This window comes from Cynoglossus semilaevis, unplaced genomic scaffold (assembly GCF_000523025.1).
Source record: "Cynoglossus semilaevis isolate Cse_v1.0 unplaced genomic scaffold, Cse_v1.0 scaffold1507, whole genome shotgun sequence".
Taxonomy (NCBI): Eukaryota; Metazoa; Chordata; class Actinopteri; order Pleuronectiformes; family Cynoglossidae; genus Cynoglossus; species Cynoglossus semilaevis.
The window spans coordinates 79,258-98,222 of record NW_007585114.1 but is presented as its reverse complement, the minus strand read 5'-3'; the positions used below and the strand labels follow the sequence as shown (position 1 = coordinate 98,222).

General features: G+C 39.0%; 3 protein-coding genes across 3 annotated transcripts in view; all 3 read left to right on the top strand.

Annotated features, from left to right (window-relative positions):
• LOC103398538 (membrane progestin receptor gamma-B-like) overlaps nucleotides 1-1,877 on the top strand; it is an 8,252-nt gene extending 6,375 nt beyond the window's left edge. Inside the window, 3 exon segments of the mRNA XM_025053634.1 lie at nucleotides 6-67; nucleotides 440-584; nucleotides 1,071-1,877. Coding sequence (XP_024909402.1) covers nucleotides 6-67; nucleotides 440-584; nucleotides 1,071-1,306 — 443 coding nt within the window. The 3' untranslated portion in view covers nucleotides 1,307-1,877.
• Nucleotides 1,878-2,367: 490 nt separating this feature from the next.
• Nucleotides 2,368-7,733, top strand: ero1a (endoplasmic reticulum oxidoreductase 1 alpha). Its single transcript, XM_008337186.3, has 15 exons — nucleotides 2,368-2,597; nucleotides 3,349-3,468; nucleotides 3,562-3,645; nucleotides 3,929-3,970; nucleotides 4,046-4,122; nucleotides 4,258-4,331; nucleotides 4,551-4,671; nucleotides 4,829-4,884; nucleotides 4,978-5,004; nucleotides 5,109-5,201; nucleotides 5,306-5,549; nucleotides 5,738-5,807; nucleotides 6,109-6,195; nucleotides 6,657-6,793; nucleotides 7,081-7,733. Exons 1-15 carry the CDS (start codon nucleotides 2,511-2,513, stop codon nucleotides 7,139-7,141), a joined length of 1,380 nt encoding a protein of 459 aa, XP_008335408.1. The 5' UTR covers nucleotides 2,368-2,510; the 3' UTR covers nucleotides 7,142-7,733.
• Nucleotides 7,734-8,241: 508 nt separating this feature from the next.
• The window catches only part of pacsin3 (protein kinase C and casein kinase substrate in neurons 3), a 17,084-nt gene continuing 6,360 nt past the window's right edge, over nucleotides 8,242-18,965 (top strand). The window contains 6 exon segments of the mRNA XM_017030763.2: nucleotides 8,242-8,916; nucleotides 17,402-17,500; nucleotides 17,662-17,818; nucleotides 17,928-18,163; nucleotides 18,420-18,575; nucleotides 18,933-18,965. The exon segment at nucleotides 18,933-18,965 is cut by the window's right edge and continues 12 nt beyond it. Coding sequence (XP_016886252.2) covers nucleotides 17,447-17,500; nucleotides 17,662-17,818; nucleotides 17,928-18,163; nucleotides 18,420-18,575; nucleotides 18,933-18,965 — 636 coding nt within the window. The 5' untranslated portion in view covers nucleotides 8,242-8,916; nucleotides 17,402-17,446.

Sequence of the window (18,965 nt, the reverse complement as noted above, 5' to 3'; positions counted from 1 at the left end):
CAAATGTCTCAGAGTTTTTGCCTTCGCCTACCCTTACCTGTTTGACAACATTCCTCTGTTCTACAGGGTAGGCACGCGTCTGTGTACCTCACACCCAACACATCCAGTCAGGAGAGTGTGGACATACTGTCTACTGATACTGCCCACATTAGCTAACATGTCTATATTTAGTCCTTGACTTTATACTGCATGGGATAAAACTAAAAATATAGATACTGAATTAGCTGTTTCCCCTTCAAGTTGACCAACATTATATATATTGTTGGTCAATATATATCAAGTTGACCAACATTATATATTACTTTAAATTCTGCAGCTAGGTGCTACAGAAGCTTAACTTAGCTAAACACAGACACATATATCAATACAATAGATTTCTCCTACTGCTACAAATTGTACAAATGGACAACAACAACAATAATGATGTCTGTGTTTGTAGGTGTTTCTATGTGAAGGAGACGGCTGCACAGCCAACGACACCAACCTCCTCCACTACTATCACATCACCTTGGCTTTTCTCACAGGCTTCCTGTTTGCCACACACTTACCTGAGCGGCTGGCACCTGGAAGCTTCGACTACATAGGTACAGTAGAAGAGAAACCTGAAGAGTTGTTCATGTACAGGGATTTGTTCACCAATGCATGATATGCTAGTAGAGTTACTGTGTGAGAGTGAGTGAGTGTGTGTAGAAAGTAGTGTAGAAAAAGGCACATATTTAAAATTAAAACAAAACAAACTTGTGTTCAAGTCAAATTGACATCATTTAAGATTGCAACCTATTAATATGCTGTTATACCAACAAATAGCTCACTTCTAGATATACCCGACTGATCAATACATTCAAGAAAATATTAACAACAAAACAAAAACAAAACAAAATATGTAATTTTGTTTACAGAAAATTGTAATTTTTCGTTTCATCTAACATCTAACATAATCACCTCAGACAAATTACATTCAGTCATATTATGTTTCAACATTATTGTCTGCACTCTTCTGTAACCAGTTCCACGTTTAAGTATCTGCTTACTTGCTGCACCGTAACATAACTCTATGGCTCCCTCTGCAGGCCACAGCCACCAACTCTTCCACGTGTGCGGCGTCCTCGGCACACACTTCCAGATGAAGGCGGCGGAACGGGACATGGCCTTGCGCCGGCCCTGGCTCCTCCAAAACTCAATTCCAATCACGCTTTCAAACTCGGCGGGTGTAGCACTGCTGAGTGTGGTTGTGAATTTGATTATTGTCATCTCCTACAGTCTCCCGCTCCTCTGTGATTCAAAGAAGAAGTTTGGTAAGAGTTAGAAGAAATCCTCAACGTTGTTCTGTCTTTGATGACAGAACCACAAGTTAGAACTCAGGGTTCTCATCTGCACAAGATGACAACAACAAAAAGTTTCAAGAATCAACACAGAGAGTAAGCAGAATAGACCTGCAGTCTTTGCACAAACAGCAGTTATGTACACATTTTACAACAACATCCATCCAAGCTGCACTGAGTAAAAGTCACGTGACTCTATAGATCCAAAGCTTTGATAATAGAATGAAAAATATTTTGAGCTGGCTGCAAAAAAATGCAACTCCAACAGAGTTGTCATATTTATAATTATTGTGATTTGTAAGATAATTGACATAAAGTATTTTTGCATTGTGGTTCTGTAAAAATAAAATATTGTTTGTATTATGCCATAATAATATACATTTGAATGCAAATAACTTTAAGTAAAATGTGTGTTTTATATTTTCAATAAACCTAAAATCAAAAAATGTGTGATATTATTCTAACGGGGATTTATTTTGTGTAAAAAAAAATTGTCATTTTTTTTCCTAGATGTGAAATTATTTTATTAAATTTATACCTTTTTATTGTTTAAAATATTTTGATGTGGCTACAAATATGTTATGATTTGTTCTCCTTCGACTGTTAACTTGTTGAACTGCCCAACAATGTTGCTATGAAAACATGTACTGTACTGTAGGGGTATGTCTATTTAATCATTTAAATATCCCTTTGCTCCATCTTGCGGTTGATCCATGCCACTACACGATCATAGTTTCTATAGAAATATCGAAAACATTATATATGTATACAAATAAATGAACTGGGCGTTTTTAAACCAGTTGGTTTTAAACCAACCATCATCAAAGTCTCAGGCTTAAACATTATAGAGATGGAGGCTTGTTGTCAGTCGTGTATTAGTAGTTCATTTTTGTGTAACCTAGTTCAAATATACAGTCATCGGTTTCTGGGCCGACGTGTGGCCTGGCTATGTGTAATCACTGAATTGATTGTGTAATCGTGATCGATTGGTCACGTCTCACACGTTGTGGCGTCGGTTTGAGGAAACAGACGGAAGCTCCTCCTCCTCTTCTTCTTCCTCCTCCTCCTGCTGCTGCTGCTACTGTAGCTCTGTCAGATACGTTTCCTGTTGCTGTTATACTGTAGTTCAACACTGATTCCTGAGTTTTAACGTGTCCGACTGGAACTGTGAGAACGATAGAGTTTGTTATGAAGTCGGGATTCGTGCGTGTCCTCCATCTCCCGCTGCTGCTCCTCCTGGTGGTGAGATCTGCAGACAGCAGGTGTTTCTGTCAGGTGAGCCTCACTCCATAGTTCCATCTGTCAGTGTTTTTACTCAACCTTTAGCCTTGAGTTTGGCTTATGTAGTAATGTGTATTCTCTTTATTCACTCTTTAGCTCAATTGCAGATGTTAAATAATTGGAAAATAGGTTGTTTACACCAGAATAAGTCAGCTGGACCGAAGCCATCATAAATGCCAAGCACGTCGAGATGAAGTAGACTAGAGAAAAACTGGTTGTTTCAAATCTATACACATTTAAGTTATTTATTTGTTTATTTGATAAATGGTAGAGCTTATTTGAATGCTTACAAAATATAACGACATTAAAACCAGAGAATTGTTCTCAAATGGACTTGGTTGCAAGAAACTGAGAAAAAGGTCCGTTAAATTCAGGGGTGTCCTCAGGATTGGCCCCTCCCACCCATCACATAAAATGGTCTGGGGACCACTACTGTCAAAAAAACATTTCAACCACAAATTGATAGCCACGAGAACATTGTCGATTGAAAATAGCCATAAGAAAAGAAGTAAAAAGGAAGGAAATGTAACTTGAATTTTGCCATGAGACAAAACATAGTTCGTCCAGAGAGAAGCTAATGCTAGCGAGTAGTAAAAAGGTCAGCAATAACTGTCACTAAAAAAGCTTTCTTTTAAAAGCAAAAATGATCAAATTCAGTGCTCAATGAAAGTAAAACACTAAACATAAATTAACTACATATAACAGGATGAGTCAAAGGCAGACGTGTGTGTTATTCTAAATCCAGGTGACAGGTAACCTGGACGACTGTACTTGTGATGTGGAAACCATCGACAGCTTCAACAACCAGCAGCTTTTCCCCAAGCTACAGAAACTGTTACAGTCTGATTATTTCAGATTTTACAAGGTGCAGTACACTAACGGACACACAGAAATACACACAGACATACGGTTACTGATCTGTTGCATATCAGGGTGTTGACTTTTGACTTGTTTTCAGGTGAATTTGGATAAGCCATGTCCTTTTTGGGTGGTCCAGAGTCATTGTGGTCTTAGGGACTGTGCTGTGAAACCCTGTTCTCCTGTGAGTCCCTTATTGGTTACTTACACAAAATTAAAAACTGGAAGGGCTTGAGTTGGCCTAGTTTAATTTATTTTTAATTACACAAAATTAAAAACTGGAAGGGCTAGAGTTGGCCTAGTTTAGTGAATACGCAATTATTTCTAGAATGTGCACACTAGTGTTATTGTATGATTATTTTAGACCACACAACTAGGTAGGAAGAAACAGCTCATTTACTAAACCTTGTTACTTTCTACTTACACCATATGTTCATGTCTGACTAAACTAAACTGACTGTTTACAGAGTGATGTTCCAGAGGGAATCAGATCATCGCACCAAAATAAGGTGAGTCGTTTTTTTTAATAATAACTCCAGAGACGCCAAAGCCACAAAACGTAACATTTTCTCTTGTCTGATTAGTACTCAGCAGAGGCAAACGAGGACCTAGAGCAGTGTGAGAAGGCTCATCATCTGGGAGCTGTGGATGTGTCATTAAGGTGAGTTTAATTTTACTTATTTTTAATGTAAAAAAAACAAAACAATATTGTGTTGAATACATATCAATATCTGTTTCCAAAAAACTAGTGAAAAACAGTGGAATTGAAGGAAAATTCTGCTCTTTTGTTTACCAGCAAAGAGACAAAAGAAGCCCTGCTGGGCTGGAATAAATACGATGATGACGCTGAGCGCTTCTGTGTGGCTGATGGTGAGGCAGACATTATATTTGGTTAAAAGACTGTAATGTGCCATATAACATATATGAGCAGCATGTGAAGACATGAGGTTGGGGATGTGTATTCCATACTACTATCTCCAATGGATTTGATGAATTGGCCCTTAACAAAGTTTTTAAAAAAATAGTAAAAACAAAAATGAGACAATGTATGACCTCCTGCTGACTCACTAAAACGTTTCTCACTTTCAGATGAGGAGTCCCCAGACGCACAATACGTCGACCTGCTGCTGAATCCAGAGCGCTACACAGGCTACAAAGGGCCTGAGGCCTGGCACATCTGGAACAGCATATACGAGGAGAACTGTTTTAAGTAAATTCAAACAAAAATTAAATTAATGGCGTTCAGTATTGAGTAAACATTTTATATCTAAAATCTATACATCTAAAATTATGTTTTTCTGTAGTTGTATTGCCAGTAGCTAAATTGACAATGGTGACTCTCTCATCTCTCATCTCTTATCTTATAGACCTTACACTGTCCAGCGACCACTAACTAACAACCCCTACCAGAGCAGCACAGGAGGTGAAGATAAGAGACGTTTTCTCAACATGAAAACCAGACTCACATCTTTTGCATCTTGTTTCCTCTTTTAATAACAGTAACTTTACTTTACAGGAAGTCCTTTCTACAGCTGGCTGCAAGGTGAGCTGATGTTTTCCATAAAGATGAGGTGCATCTGACACTGATTCTACAGATTCTAAAGTGTGACACAACTATAGATGAAGTGGAGATTATTTGTCTTTCAGGTCAGTGTGTGGAGAAGAGAGCGTTCTACCGCCTCATCTCTGGCCTCCATGCCAGCATCAACATTCACCTGAGTGCACGATACCTGCTGGAAGGTGAGACATAAATACCACAACTCCTCTCTGACTCAATAAGAGTTGCATTCATCTTCTGAGAGCTGTTGAATGTTGTGTGCAATAATTTTGTTTTTCATTCACAGACAGCTGGCATCAGAAGTGGGGTCACAATGTAGCTGAGTTCAGACAGCGTTTTGATGAGGAGCTCACAGCAGGTGAGGGGCCCAAGAGGCTCCGCAACCTCTACTTCCTGTACCTGATAGAGCTGAGAGCCCTGGCTAAAGTGCTGCCATTCTTCGAGCAGAAGTCTTTTCAGCTGTACACCGGTCGACCTGAGAAGGACCGGGAGCAAAAAGAGCTGCTCCTGCAGGTGCTGCAGCTGACCAGGTGAGTCTGGGGTCTGAGACTGAGACATTTGGCTGCAACCAACCTCACTAAACTACTGGACAATAGTTGACAAAACCAGTCATTGACTAGCTGTTTCTGTTTTGTTTTTTTTGGATACTGAATTTATTTACTTAATTTTTTTATAAAGTGTGATTGTTAAACCGTGCAGTTTGTGTTTACTCTTTCAGATCATTTCCTCTGCACTTTGATGAAACGTTATTGTTCGCTGGTGATGAAAAGGAAGCAGCAAAACTGAAGGTCAGTTGCCCTTCATTCAGAAAAAAAGATGCTGGTTATTTGTATTTTCTACTTTTTACTTGAAAGATTAATGATTTTGTTTTCTGTAATCTGAGCTTTAAAAGTTTTCAAAATCCTATGTTAATCTAAACCAGTATTTTGTGATTTTTTCATCATAATTTAACAGAACAGAAAAGTCAGATTTACCTTCATTGCCTGGTACTGCAGCCTTGTGATAAAATATATTTTTATTTAATGAAAATACTGATTCTCAGACCTTTACACTCATGTCTCAATTTTACCATTTTGTGGTATTTCTTAGGAGGATATTAGGCTGTCATTTCTCAACATCTCCAGGATCATGGACTGTGTTGGCTGCTTTAAATGTCGACTGTGGGGTAAACTGCAGGTGAGAGTGCAGACGACACGGACCATTACAACAGCAATCTGGTCGTAAATTTAAGTGCTGTCATTGAGGGTCTAACAGAGGTAGCCATCGTACTATTGGACATATTAGTAATAGTGACATGTCGGCATCATGCAAACATGAGCTGTGTTGTAATGATAAAACTTCCAACCACAGACTGTATAAAATGTGTAAAAACACAGCATATGTTCTGGTTTATCTGGTTAGTTTGTAAGCCTGGGGGCAAAGCTGACATCTTTAGATTGTGTATGTGTATTACATGCTGTGTTGTGTGTTTACAACTAAATTCAATTGTATTGATAATTTTAACATAGTAATTAAATTATTGTTTTCTCTGACGGTTGACTTTGCATTTATGGTTTAGTACTAGAAAGTTGCATCAGTTCTTTGTATCCATAACAAAATACCAATTCATTTTATTTTTTACTTTCTCTCTGTGTCAGACTCAAGGATTAGGCACAGCCCTAAAGATTTTATTCTCGGCGCACCAGATTGAAGCCTTGCCCACTTCAGGCAACCAACGACCCAGTTTCAAACTCAGCAGGCAGGAGATCGTCTCCCTGTTCAATGCTTTTGGACGGTGAGTGTCAGAATGATACCATTTGATGATTCATACCATCTGTGAAGAACTGTGTTAGCCATAGTCATGCAATATGATGAAATAACAAGTGCTGTTGATGGTTGGAGTGTAAAAAGCTGATTTTCCAGATGTTTTTCATTAAAGCAAACAAAAACCTCAAAATTGAAAAAGCTTTTGGGCTAAAAAGAATTTTTTGTTTGTTTGTTTTGTTTTTGCTGGTTTTTAATTTAAAATCTGGTTGATTTGTGTATACCTTCAAATTCAACTGTTTGAAAAATGTTCCACAGGATTTCAACCAGCATCAGTGAGCTGAAGAATTTCAGGAGGCTGCTTGCAGAGGAGCGATGACAGTTTGGAGAGAAGGTTGACTCTGTCTACTAACTTCTTCTCTCTTGGGGACAATCGCCTTGAACCACTGACTTAAATCACTGCTGCCTTTGTCCTGCTGACTGATCTGTGTTTAAGACCGAATAAGAAACAGGCTAATGTTTTGCACTTTGTCAAAGAAAATGTATATAAAATGACAAATGAAAGACTTCAAAATTTTCAACAAATAAAGAATCTGATTTTTACAGCTTACATGCAAGCAGATGTATCTTAGGCTTCAATTCTAAAGGATAAATCCAGCGACTCTTTGTTGTAGCCTTTCTTGTTTGCACTAATGACTGTTGCACTTCCATGTGTATTGTATATTGGCTTTTTTCTTCTTTTTTTATTTTTATTTTAGAAACATCTTTTGATTTATTTTGTCTTGTCTAATGTGAATCTATTACAAAAAATAAAGGCCACATAGAGGGACGTTTTAGGACAGTTTTTTCCTGAGGATGGCGCTGTTTTGAAAGAAAACTCCAGCAGAACTTGCTGATTAATGCAAAAATCACACAGCTTGGGCAAATTAATTTATTTTCAAACAGGAATAAACCGGATGTGTTATTAAAAATAAGTTGTATTTCTCTCAACGTAATATATTTATATTAGAGTATTGTTTAAAAAATTAAAAAGGATTTAACTTCATGTGTGACAGAGGGTGGTTTAAAGTTTACTTGGAGTGGTTAGCTCAAGGTTTGTAACCTCAACGGCTAAGAGTACTGTGTATTCTATGAAGATTTGTAGGATTTTGTAATTGAAAAGCAGAAGTTTAATTAGTTTCTCACACTCTTCGCTACAAAGTCCTTTAACAAAAACATAAATTTTACAGCCCAAGGGAAATATTTCGCCATTACTGGCTCTGTTATTAAGAACAAATGTGTTGTTTTGTAACTTTCAGTGTGTGAACTTTTCTATTTGAATTTGAGTACGTGGCATACATGGCAAATGTCGCAGCAGTAAACCAACAGTTTTTGTGTTGCCTTGAAATAAACTCCCTTTTTTTCTTTGTGGACTTTGGTCTGGAAGATTGCGTCTATGAAACATTTTCAGTAAAAAAAAAAAAAAAAAGACAGGTCAAAGTGCTGTACTCCATACCTCTACGTCTACACATTAAGATCTGAGTTGCCCTTTTAACGTCATGGGCAATTTCTGTTTCTTTATAGTACGAATTTGTATCGATATTTTGTTGTTAGTGACTTCTGTCCACAGTAACAGTTTCAATGGCCGTCTCTCATGCAGGTCAGTTGTGTATTTTTTAAAGAAATCTTTTACTGATGATTTTACGTTTTCCGACGGGTCTATGAAGGCATCATAAAGCTACAGAGTCTGCGGCGAGTAAAGGGTTAACTGTGTAATAGGATGAATGGATATTGTGGAGAACAGCATCTGATTACAGCAGACGGACGGCAGTGCAGAGGGGGAGGACACTGTATCTGCCAGCTGAGGACTACTTCTGTCTTTTCCGAGCAAAACACTGTACTTCAGTACATTTTTGTCTCAAACTCGAGGATAAACTTTTACTTTTCCAGCGAGAAACTAAGAAAAACAGCCAAACCGTCGTGCTGCTGAGCGCACGGATCCCAGAGAGGAGCTACGGCTAACCTCGGAGTAAACCAGTGACATGTCTGAGTTAATGGTGGTTTAAATTAAGGACTATCCTGGTTTCTTTCTCTTTCTGAAGACTCACATTTGAACACCTGGTAAAGGAAGACGTTCTTCAAGCTCCAGAAGGTTCTTCTGGATAGCTTCAACAAGTAAGAGATCTCACCTGTTGTCCATCAGCACATGTTTGCACCTGCAGTTAGTTAGTCATTGCAAACTGATCAGACCGAAAAATCGTTTTGTACCGATTACCATATTCACCGGGAAGATTTAAAAAAAGTTTTAAAAGTCCGAGTTTGATTGGTACAGCCGAGTAGCACGAAGAACTAATATAGTTTTATTTAAATGTAAAAAAAAAATGCCGTTACCTGTTTAGAAACAGAACAACCTGGTGAATCAAATGAATATTCTGACATTTACCGTAGATAAGGAATTTGACTAATTTTATAGCTGTGTCTACATTGAAGAGTTTATATGATTACTGCCTCATTTTAGACCTCGTTAACATTTTACAAACAATCCAATCCAAAACAGGTTTTTGAGGTATTGGCATTAAATCATTGTTTTGTGTGCTGTGCTCATATGGCTTTACTTGTCAGCAGATTCCACTTCGCCAGTAGCAAGAGAATTCTTTCCTATTTCTTACACACTTTACAAGTGCATGCTGGGCCACCAGTGGTTGGCGCGCGGCTTGTTGTTGTCGAATGTTTGCATAATTGACAGCAAAACTATCCACAATGAGCTCATGGTTATTTGTAATAAATTTGCCAATATGTTTTGTAATTATTTCCCCAACATGCTCTCCCAGTTCTGTAGCCGCCCTGACAGTGGGACGGGCTGGTTCAGTGGACTCTCTGTGTGCAGGTGTCAATCATTTTGACCAAGTAGTCGAACCTGAAGGGAGGATGTTCTTCTACTGTGTCTCTGATTGTGTTTTGGTTTAAAATAAAACTCTTATATTTGTCACCAGAGGATTAAAATGGCAGTCGTGGTTGTCAGTATACCTTTGTCATGTTAATTTGGATGGTTGTTTCCTTTTTACTTCAAAAATGAAGTAAATTGAATTCTACTGTGACCATGACGTTTGCAGGTTTTGTTTTTACATATCCTGTTCCCCTTTTAACACCAAAGTCACTTGCCCTATATATTGTTGTTGTTTTATTTAAGCATTAATAGTCAAAAAACACTAAGCTTGGTTTAAACTAACTCTATAAAGTACTATAAGCTAACTCCAGTGCTTTGTGCTCATGTGTAGCATTTACAGTAATCCTCCACCCTGTTGCATTTTGAAATAACCCTCATCTTTACTGACTTAAAGCATGATATAAGAGCCTCTGTCATTACAATGCCATTAGTGGGGTCCCCAAGTCCAAATTTATGAACCCAGTGGATGAAATCAGAACTAAATGTGACAAGTGCACAATCTGGTCAGATGACCTGCATCATAGAAAATGGTCTGTTGTTAATAAAACTCTATTGTTGTAGGAGCTCCAGTGGAGCAGAGGGGCAGAATCCCTCCCAAATCCCCCCCAGCTCGCTACATTTGGCTTGTAAACTTTAGATCCTTCCAAGTGAGTTGAATTTCATGGAAAGATGAAATATGTCATTGCAGAATGTTAAGTCTCCCTTAGACGGTCAGCTGTCCTCTGGTTGGCCCACGTTTTAAAGGCTAAGTTAACAACAGGAGATGAGATGTGAGGTGCACAGCGACAGGCCGTCCTGGGACAGGAGGATTATTCCACTACAGTGGAGAGAAGGTTACTTTTTTCCATGGAGTCGATGGAAACTACTACATACATCACATGTATTACCCTCCTATAAAAACCAAAAGACCTGACCTGAGATCTGCTGTGAACAAAGAACAAATCGTCTATAATAATATTGCATCATTTTGTATGTTAAAATACTGTAATATATATATTTTAAAAAACAATTTGGATGTTTACAGATGAATTAGTACATTTTATCTCTTTTTGTCATTTTTTAATTCCATTTTAATTTGCCATAATCCAAGTGATTATTTTTGTACATTTTCTGAATAAATGTGTTTAAATCAGTTTTCTAAAAAACAAACCAAACATATATGTACTGTGACCTATAGAATACACCCTACCCTACGTAAAAACACCAGCAGAAGTTGACTTTCAGTTGACTGGGAAAAACATGTAACAGGTTGTGCCAAGCCAGTCGAGGCGTGTGTGCAGCATGTTTCTGTGTATACTGGGCAGCTGGGAGCTGGAGGCGGTCGTTACCCAACTTAGCCTAACTGATGTGGTTGAGCTGAGGGAACAGCTGTGTGTGTGTGTGTGGGAACAAGGCTGACTTGTCCTTTTTCAGACATGGATCTCTGACATTTTCTCTGGTCAATCCCCTCTGTTTCTGTGACTTTTCTTTAGTTTTTTTTTTTTGCTGTTTTGAAATTGATGGAGTCACTCTGGAGTGACTGTTGGACACTTGTGAACCACTTCCTATCAGCCCCGTGACAGCCACATGTCTGAACATAATGTTACCCATTTAAAAAACCAGGGGCAGAACAGACAAACACCCAAATCCTTTACATGGATGACATCAGTCACATGTCTTGATCTAGGTGTCTGCCTTCCAGCTGTCTTAACCCAGAATCAGTGAGATTGGTTGTTTATTTATCAAGCTATGCTGTTGCTGAATTGCAGCAGATAATTCCAGTGAGAAAGAAAGGGTTAGAAAGATGTGCTTATCAATTCCAGGCATGTTTTTGGTGTGATAAGGATGATGAGTGAGATAAATGGTGCTTTTATCAAATGACATGGAATGTCTGGCTCATTGAGACATTGACAGAAAACCACTGTACTTCATCAACAAAGGTCAAAACTAATTTAAATAATTCATTTTTTTCACATTGTAGACGCTTGAGACATTTAACTAGTAACCAAAAAGCTGTGTGTTTGTTTATATTATATGATGAAAAAAATTGAATTATTGGACCAGCTACTTCGCAGATCAGTCGTCCTGCACAAAACTGTCTGTGGCTTTACGATTTTGATGCATTTTACTTAAAAATATATTAAAAATATACTTGCAGTGTAACTGAGGAAGATTAAAGGTTAAAATAATTTTCTCTGTTGCGTTTGACTAAAGTCATTTTTAGCCTTGTTATATCTAGCTGAATCAAACCAGTTCAGACCAAGAGGAATATGATTGACATCAGATGATGAAGAATATACAAAGAAGACAAACAGGTTGATTCCAAGCCAAGCTTCCTTTCATGTTTTGAGTTTCTGCTGCGGTTAATAAGTTATCCAACTTCAACTTCTGTCCTTCAAACCTGAGGTCGTCAGTCACTCTACAGTGTGATGTGCAATCATTACCAAATGATTATATTAACTATTTCTTAACTAATCTGCTTTTGTTATTATCAGGAATGAACTACTAACAAAAATTGACCCATAAAACTAACAGCCTTGTCTAAACTCGTTGCAGGGGCAGGTCAATTTAGAGGTGTGAGAGAAATGCTATGACCTCCCCATTGGTCTGTGGCTCTTTCATTAACTTTCCACACCAGGCTCCATGTGTGGCATTTCACCTCCACTCCCAGAATGTGCCACCTCGGTGCAGCATGCAGCCATATAAACTGGCAGTGTGCCTGTGGTTTTGGGTCGGAACACTGTCCATCCGCGGGGGGACCTAACTGCACGCTGCTGGTCTGCTTCACTGACTAACAAACCTGTCTGTGTTTTTTCCCTTTGCTGCTGCTCCTGCTTGGTCTCCTCCACAGGGATCTCCTCATCGTCTGTCCGTTGTGTCTGCAGCACATAGAGACAAAAGTTGTCTCCTGCGTGGACATCTGTCCATCTCTGTTTTGTCTCTGTTCAGGTAAGTTATGCTGCATGGAATTAGTTATTTCTTTGCAACAGGTGAAGAGTTGATTCCATTTGTTCATAGTTTAGCTAGTTGTGCTAGTTGGACCACAAAGTACAATATATTCCACCACATTATTGTGATTAGAGTGTACGAGTCTTTTAGTTTACACCAGCATCTATATGAAGCTACTGAAAACTAGGAAAGGCTAAAGTCTACAGACTCTCAAACTCTTATTTAGTTGACCAAGCTACTGAAAACTAGGAAAGGCTAAAATAATACTTTATATAATTTTTAGGTCACACAGTCTACAGACTGTCAAACTCTTATTTAGTTGACTATCAAAAAGGGTGACAACAGGCATTAAGTCCCCATAATTTTATTGAGGTATTGTTCTTTAAATTCCTGAGCTCTGTGAATTACCAGCATTAAATACATTTCTGGGTGTGTGTTTGTTTGGGACATTTCTGCATGACTGTTGACTTTTGTGCATGGTGGTTAATCTGACACGTTGTGATATGCTTGGATGAAGCCTTTATCCACATCATATCCTGTTGTTGGACTCACTTCACTTCAGTGTGTTGCGACCAGAGCTGAATATATGTTGGACCACATTTTCTGCATGTAAATGTGATAATGTTGTGATTTTAGTGTGATGAGTGATGTTATTGACTAAATATATATATAAAAAATATAATATATATATATATATAATTGGTCAATAACATCAATATATATAATATTATTTTGACAGACATGACATAAATTTGCCTGACTTGAATGATGAAATGAAACCAGAAGTGTAGGATTCTATAAGCTTGTTCTAAAGCTTGTTATACTGTTGGATTTACAGCTTCTCTTTTGGGCTTTGGAAATTATTGTTAGCATCTTGCAATTTTGGCGGCCTCTGAGGCTTTGACACACGGCCAGTTGTTGGCAGAGGATGTGCAGCTGGAGCAAATAAGTGTTTGAAAGCCCTTCTGTTTGTAGACGCTCTGAGACTACAGACACTGCTGTATACAAACCTCTCCTCTCAAAAACCAAAACTCTGCTGGAATGTAGACCAAGCACAGGAGCTTAGAGAATGATAATCCTGCAGTTTGCTCCATGCTTTCCACTGTATGTTTGAGGTCCGACCTGACCTGCTGCAGAACTGCTAACATCAGTTTTAATGCCTGAGTGAGTTTTCCAGTGCAGCTCATGAGCCTGTTATAGCCTCTTATTTGGTCACACCCTTCTCCATCCATCTTTCAGCTGCTTTATTTCCTTCTCCTCCTCCTCCATCACATCTTCCTCCTCTCTGGCCTGACCCACTTCTATGTAAATCCAACAACCAGTACGTCTCTGCTGTATGTCCCACCATCACCCACCTCCTCAGCTGCTTCGTATTAGATCCAGATGAGGCTGCTGTCTGTTGAGTGACACAATTGTGTGGCTGTAATCCTCTTATCAGCTTTAATCTGAAAATCCAGGTTTTAATTGAATAAAGAAATATAAAGTGGGGAAAAAAATCAAAAACAAAAATAGGCCTCTTTTCTTCTGAAGCCTTGATTTTGATTCTCGGTTTAATACTTTTAAATTCACCTTTTTAAAAATGTATTAAAGATAGGGTCTTTAATACATTTTTAAAAAGGTATTGTGTTTTTAAGTCGGTAATTAAGATTTAAAATGTTTTTGTCCTGTATTCAGTAAAAACAAACAAAAAAAAAAACCCAGTGGTTATCTTACTTTAATCTTACTTTGATTTTCCCCCCCCCATACCAAGCAGGAAAAACAACAAGAGATGTGAATTAAGAAAACAAGAAAACTATTAGTGAGAGTGAGACAGAATTGATATAATAATAAATGACCACTGGACACATGGTGGTGTTCAGTCAAAGGTCTTTCAGTCCGTTTAAAATGATAAAACTACCATCATATTACATTAAATGTCACTTATATACATTTTTTATATCTGGTGTGTATTAAATCAACAGGGCAAAGCTAACGTTTAAAATTTTAATATTTGCCACTGAAGGCATTTTAAAACCAGTTCACAGAATGCAGACTGTCGCTCTGGCAACTTGGTGTGTTGTCATTGTCACAGCTCAACCAGTGACATTCCTGTCTTGTGCACAGGAGGCCAATGAAAACACTGAAAATGCAGTAGAAATTTAGCAAGCCTATCAGAATTTTGCATCATTTCTAATTTAGTGAAATGTTCGTACAGGAAGTTACTTGCTGCTGAATCTGGTCATGAACTCGGGGATTTTTTTGTTTCCTCTTATCACGTCTTTGCATTTTTCCCTCCTCTTCTTTGTCAGCCATTTCTTTGACCTTTGAAATGTTTTTGGTTAACGTGTTGTGAAAACAGCTGTAGAGGCTTATTATGTGTCGTTGTGTTTATCACAAATGATTCTGCTTAGGATGAACTGCGTTTTTTGGACTGAAAACTGAACTGAAAAAAACCTGAAATGTACTCATTACTGGCCTGTACAATAATGTACAGACCTCTATACTAATGACCAGTAAGTCAAAGGGTCAAAGGTAAGTGTTGGTAAATAGGTGTGTGATAGGACAGAGGGGATTGAACCTGCAGTCATGAACTGTTGTATAGAAATCTCCAGAAACACTCAGTGTGGACAACATGGTTGTAATGCGTGACAACTGATGAAAACACAAAATAATAATTAATAATAAGGATTTTAGTCAGTGAAGCTTTAAATACTGAAAAATATAAATGAGAACATGAATTGTTTTTTTTTTAATAAAATATGTTTCAGCACTAGCTTGTGCTGACAACCTTTTTAACATACAATTTAAATCATGAACACAATTTCACAGTCATGTCCCGAGGAAATGAGAACTATATGAATGATAATGAACTGATGTGATTCAGTAGCAGCGTCTTTACTGTTGGCCCACAGTTTACACTCTGTCAGGTTTATTTACTTGGTGACTCTTCATCCATAAGAAGTTACTGCTGGAGTGAAGCTCAAGTGCTTTTCAACAGCTGTGGTTTAGGAATGGCGAGGGTGACACACTGCGTGTGTGAAGATGCAGCCCTCATCACAGCTGATGGTGTATAAATATGGACATGATGAAACCAAGTGTCTCCCTCTGCCTTAGAGGACTGGCTTTTCTGCCAGACTCCTGTGAGAATACAGTAAATGCCTTGTCTCTTAGTGGACTCGTATGCACCTTCATTTGTGTAGTGTAGCTTCAATACAAGTAGGTAGGCAGCCAAACCAACATGCTTTCAGTGAGCCGCACCCAGATACTCACACACACACACACACACACACACACACACACCGCTGATACAGGAGCAGTAATTAGCACTGAAAGGTGAAGTCAGTTTTCTCATACTCACTCATGTTCCAGCATGCAGGTGGCAGATATTTGTGCTTTAAATGTACTTACCAACTATCTGTCTGTTACCCACTGACCTTAGACACACACACACACACACATTCACAGGTCTCTGCTCATTTCCATGTTGCTGTTTCTGTGCAGCGTGAAAGGGAAATTAGACCTCAGTCGTCTTTAAAGGATTAGCAGCCATGTCTGAAACCTGTGATGTTGTGCACTCGTGTTGTTGAGCGTCATTGTGTGTCTGGTGGTGAACGTCGTCAATCCTCACAGACACACACATCAAACCTGATCTTGGTCTGTAAGCCTCCTCTTTCACCTCCTGTATTTTGCTGGTCTGTAATTGCACTGGTTTATTTAGACTCACTCCCACGTTGATCCCAGCAGAGTTCACTAAGGAAACCTGTTTGTTCCCAGTGCATAGATCATCTGCTGCCTATTTGTACTGAGAGGGAACATTGTGAAATACAGGGAGGAGCAACAATAACACGGAACCTCAGTCCTGTTGAGTCAGGCCCTACAGTTCTTTAATCCTCTTGTGATTATTTATATGTTAGCTTATAATTTTTGGAATGACAGTCTCCACAGTCTGAAGGCCTGATGCCAAATGCATGTCACAAAATAGCCTCTTACTTGAATTTAGAGTTGTGGGGGTGGGGACTTAGGACGATCTCAGCAGTCATTGGTTGTGGGTGAGTCACACCCTACAGTTTGCCTCAGAGTCACACGCAGGTATACAAAAAGGTGTCTAGAATCAAACTAATATCTGTGGTGAATTTGTTTTTGACCTTGCACACTTCATGTTATTTGTGAATACAAAATACAAAACGACCCTGGCATTTTAGGAGTGAATTATAGTAAACCTATCACCCACACCTGTCACCAGTTGACCAGCTTAGAATCTTTCCAAATGTTACTTTAGAATATTTGATATTGATTTTTTGCATTTTGCCTGTGAGATTAATGTTAAAGTAAAATAAAAAAAATTATAACCAGTGTCTCCTTCTATCCTGACTTGATGGGGTTAAATTTGTTGGTTGGTGTCTGGTTGAAACAGATTCCTGCTCCGTATTGGAGCGGATGGTTCAGAAAGGACATCAGTGTTTGTCAGGGGCCAACAGTCCACTGTTGTAGAAGGAAAACTGGGCCTCGACATGGAACTGTGTCGGTAGAGGAGGTGGAGGAGACACTGCTGCTCTGAAATACTGAAAATAAGCAGCTCTCATTGGCCTTTTTTATGGAATATGTACATAGACATGGTATCTGTTTTTTTTTAATGTTTTTTATTAATGCATTGAAACATCTCTGTATTATTTATGTAGTAGTTATATGTAAACAAGAATTGTATATGAAAAAAGGCAACATCTGTTATCTAGAACACCAACTACCAAGTTTGTTATTGTTCAAACTGATAATTAAAAGTAATGAATGTTGTGTTTGTCTCTTCAGTCTTGCGTAGCCGCCATCATTCCGTGCTGTAAGGCCGACCCCAACATGTCATCCAATGGAGACATCAGTGAGCTGGGCAGCTGTGACAGCTTCTGGGAGGTAAAGTAAAAAAAACACGTACATGCATGTACCCCTAAATATAACCAAGATTATTTTTGAAAAAATATATTTTTTCCTAGTATTACCATAAGTTGAAATATATACCAACAGTGGAGGATATTCAGTATGGTATTTGTGTATTTGTGTTTGTGTGTGCGCAGCCAGGGAACTACAGAAGAACAGTCAAGAGGGTTGACGATGGCAACCGTCTTTGTAACGAGTTGGTCAGCTGCTTCCAGGAGAGGGCCAAGATAGAAAAGAGCTACGCCCTGCAGCTGAGCGACTGGGCCAAGAGGTGGAGGTGCATCGTGGAGAAAGGTCAGTTTGTTAAAACATATAGGACTCTGGCTAGATAGCTGTTCCCCACACATTAATATCTGATTACATTCAGCTTTGATTTGTAACGGACCTCGTTCACTTCCCCCAGGGCCTCAGTACGGTACACTAGAGAAGTCGTGGCATGCATTCATGCAGGCAGCAGATCGGATCAGTGAGCTGCACCTGGAGCTTCGGCAGCATCTTGCCGGCATGGACAGCGAGAAGGTTCGAAACTGGCAGAAGGAAGCCTACCACAAGCAGATGATGGGAGGATTCAAGGAGACAAAAGACGCAGACGACGGCTTCCGCAAAGCTCAGAAGCCCTGGGTCCGCAGGCTGAAGGAGGTGAGCGGGGTGGGAAGAAGCCATGGTGCCACACATGGTGCCCAGTTCACAGACACACACACACACACACACACACAGGCCACAGGTTGATGATCACTGCTTTATACTAATATTTCAGGGTCTGGTTTTATTGGTCTTTCATAAATGAACAGCAAATTAAGGACATATTTACTGTTATTGCAGTACAGAGAAACTTTAAACATTTAAGCTGAATATTTAATATTTTGGATGTGTGTTTGTGTGTGTGTGTGTCAAGGTGGAGTCCAGTAAGAAGAGCTACCATCAGGCCAAGAAGGAGGAGTGGACAGCACTGACCAGAGAAACGCACGCCAAGGCTGACCAGGCAAAATCTCAAGAGGAAGTCCGCAAATTCACGACCCGAGTGGAGCGCTGCAACCAGGAGTCTGAGAAAGTAAGAACTCTTACACACACAGACACACACACACACACACACTCAGTCCCATGTGGGGCAGTCTGGGTGTGGTATAAACTGGTACAGAAAAACATACGTGTCTGTGCTTTGAGTTGAAAACATGACTAGACTCGTCTTCTCTTGTTTTTCTGCACTGAATAAAAAAAAACCAACAGCAGAAACTAACAAAAAAAAAATTTCTGTGATATAAATATTTCCCGTAGCACAGATTTTGAACTTTGAATACCACTTTTTCAGTTTAATAAATGAAAACTGTCACTCCATTCCTGTCACTCTCCCGTCCAGACAAACCCAGTGTCACCACTGTTGTCGTGTGTGTGTTTCTGTGTGTGTCAGGCCAAAGAACGCTACCAAAAGGCCCTGGAGGAG

Excerpts from the sequence above, each read along its gene's own strand:
- ero1a (XM_008337186.3), top strand. The coding sequence starts at position 2,511 with ATGAAGTCGGGATTCGTGCGTGTCCTCCATCTCCCGCTGCTGCTCCTC. Across the intron at positions 4,885-4,977 it reads CTACCAGAGCAGCACAGGAG|GAAGTCCTTTCTACAGCTGG; the intron begins GTGAAGATAAGA and ends TTTACTTTACAG. Across the intron at positions 6,794-7,080 it reads CTGTTCAATGCTTTTGGACG|GATTTCAACCAGCATCAGTG; the intron begins GTGAGTGTCAGA and ends AATGTTCCACAG.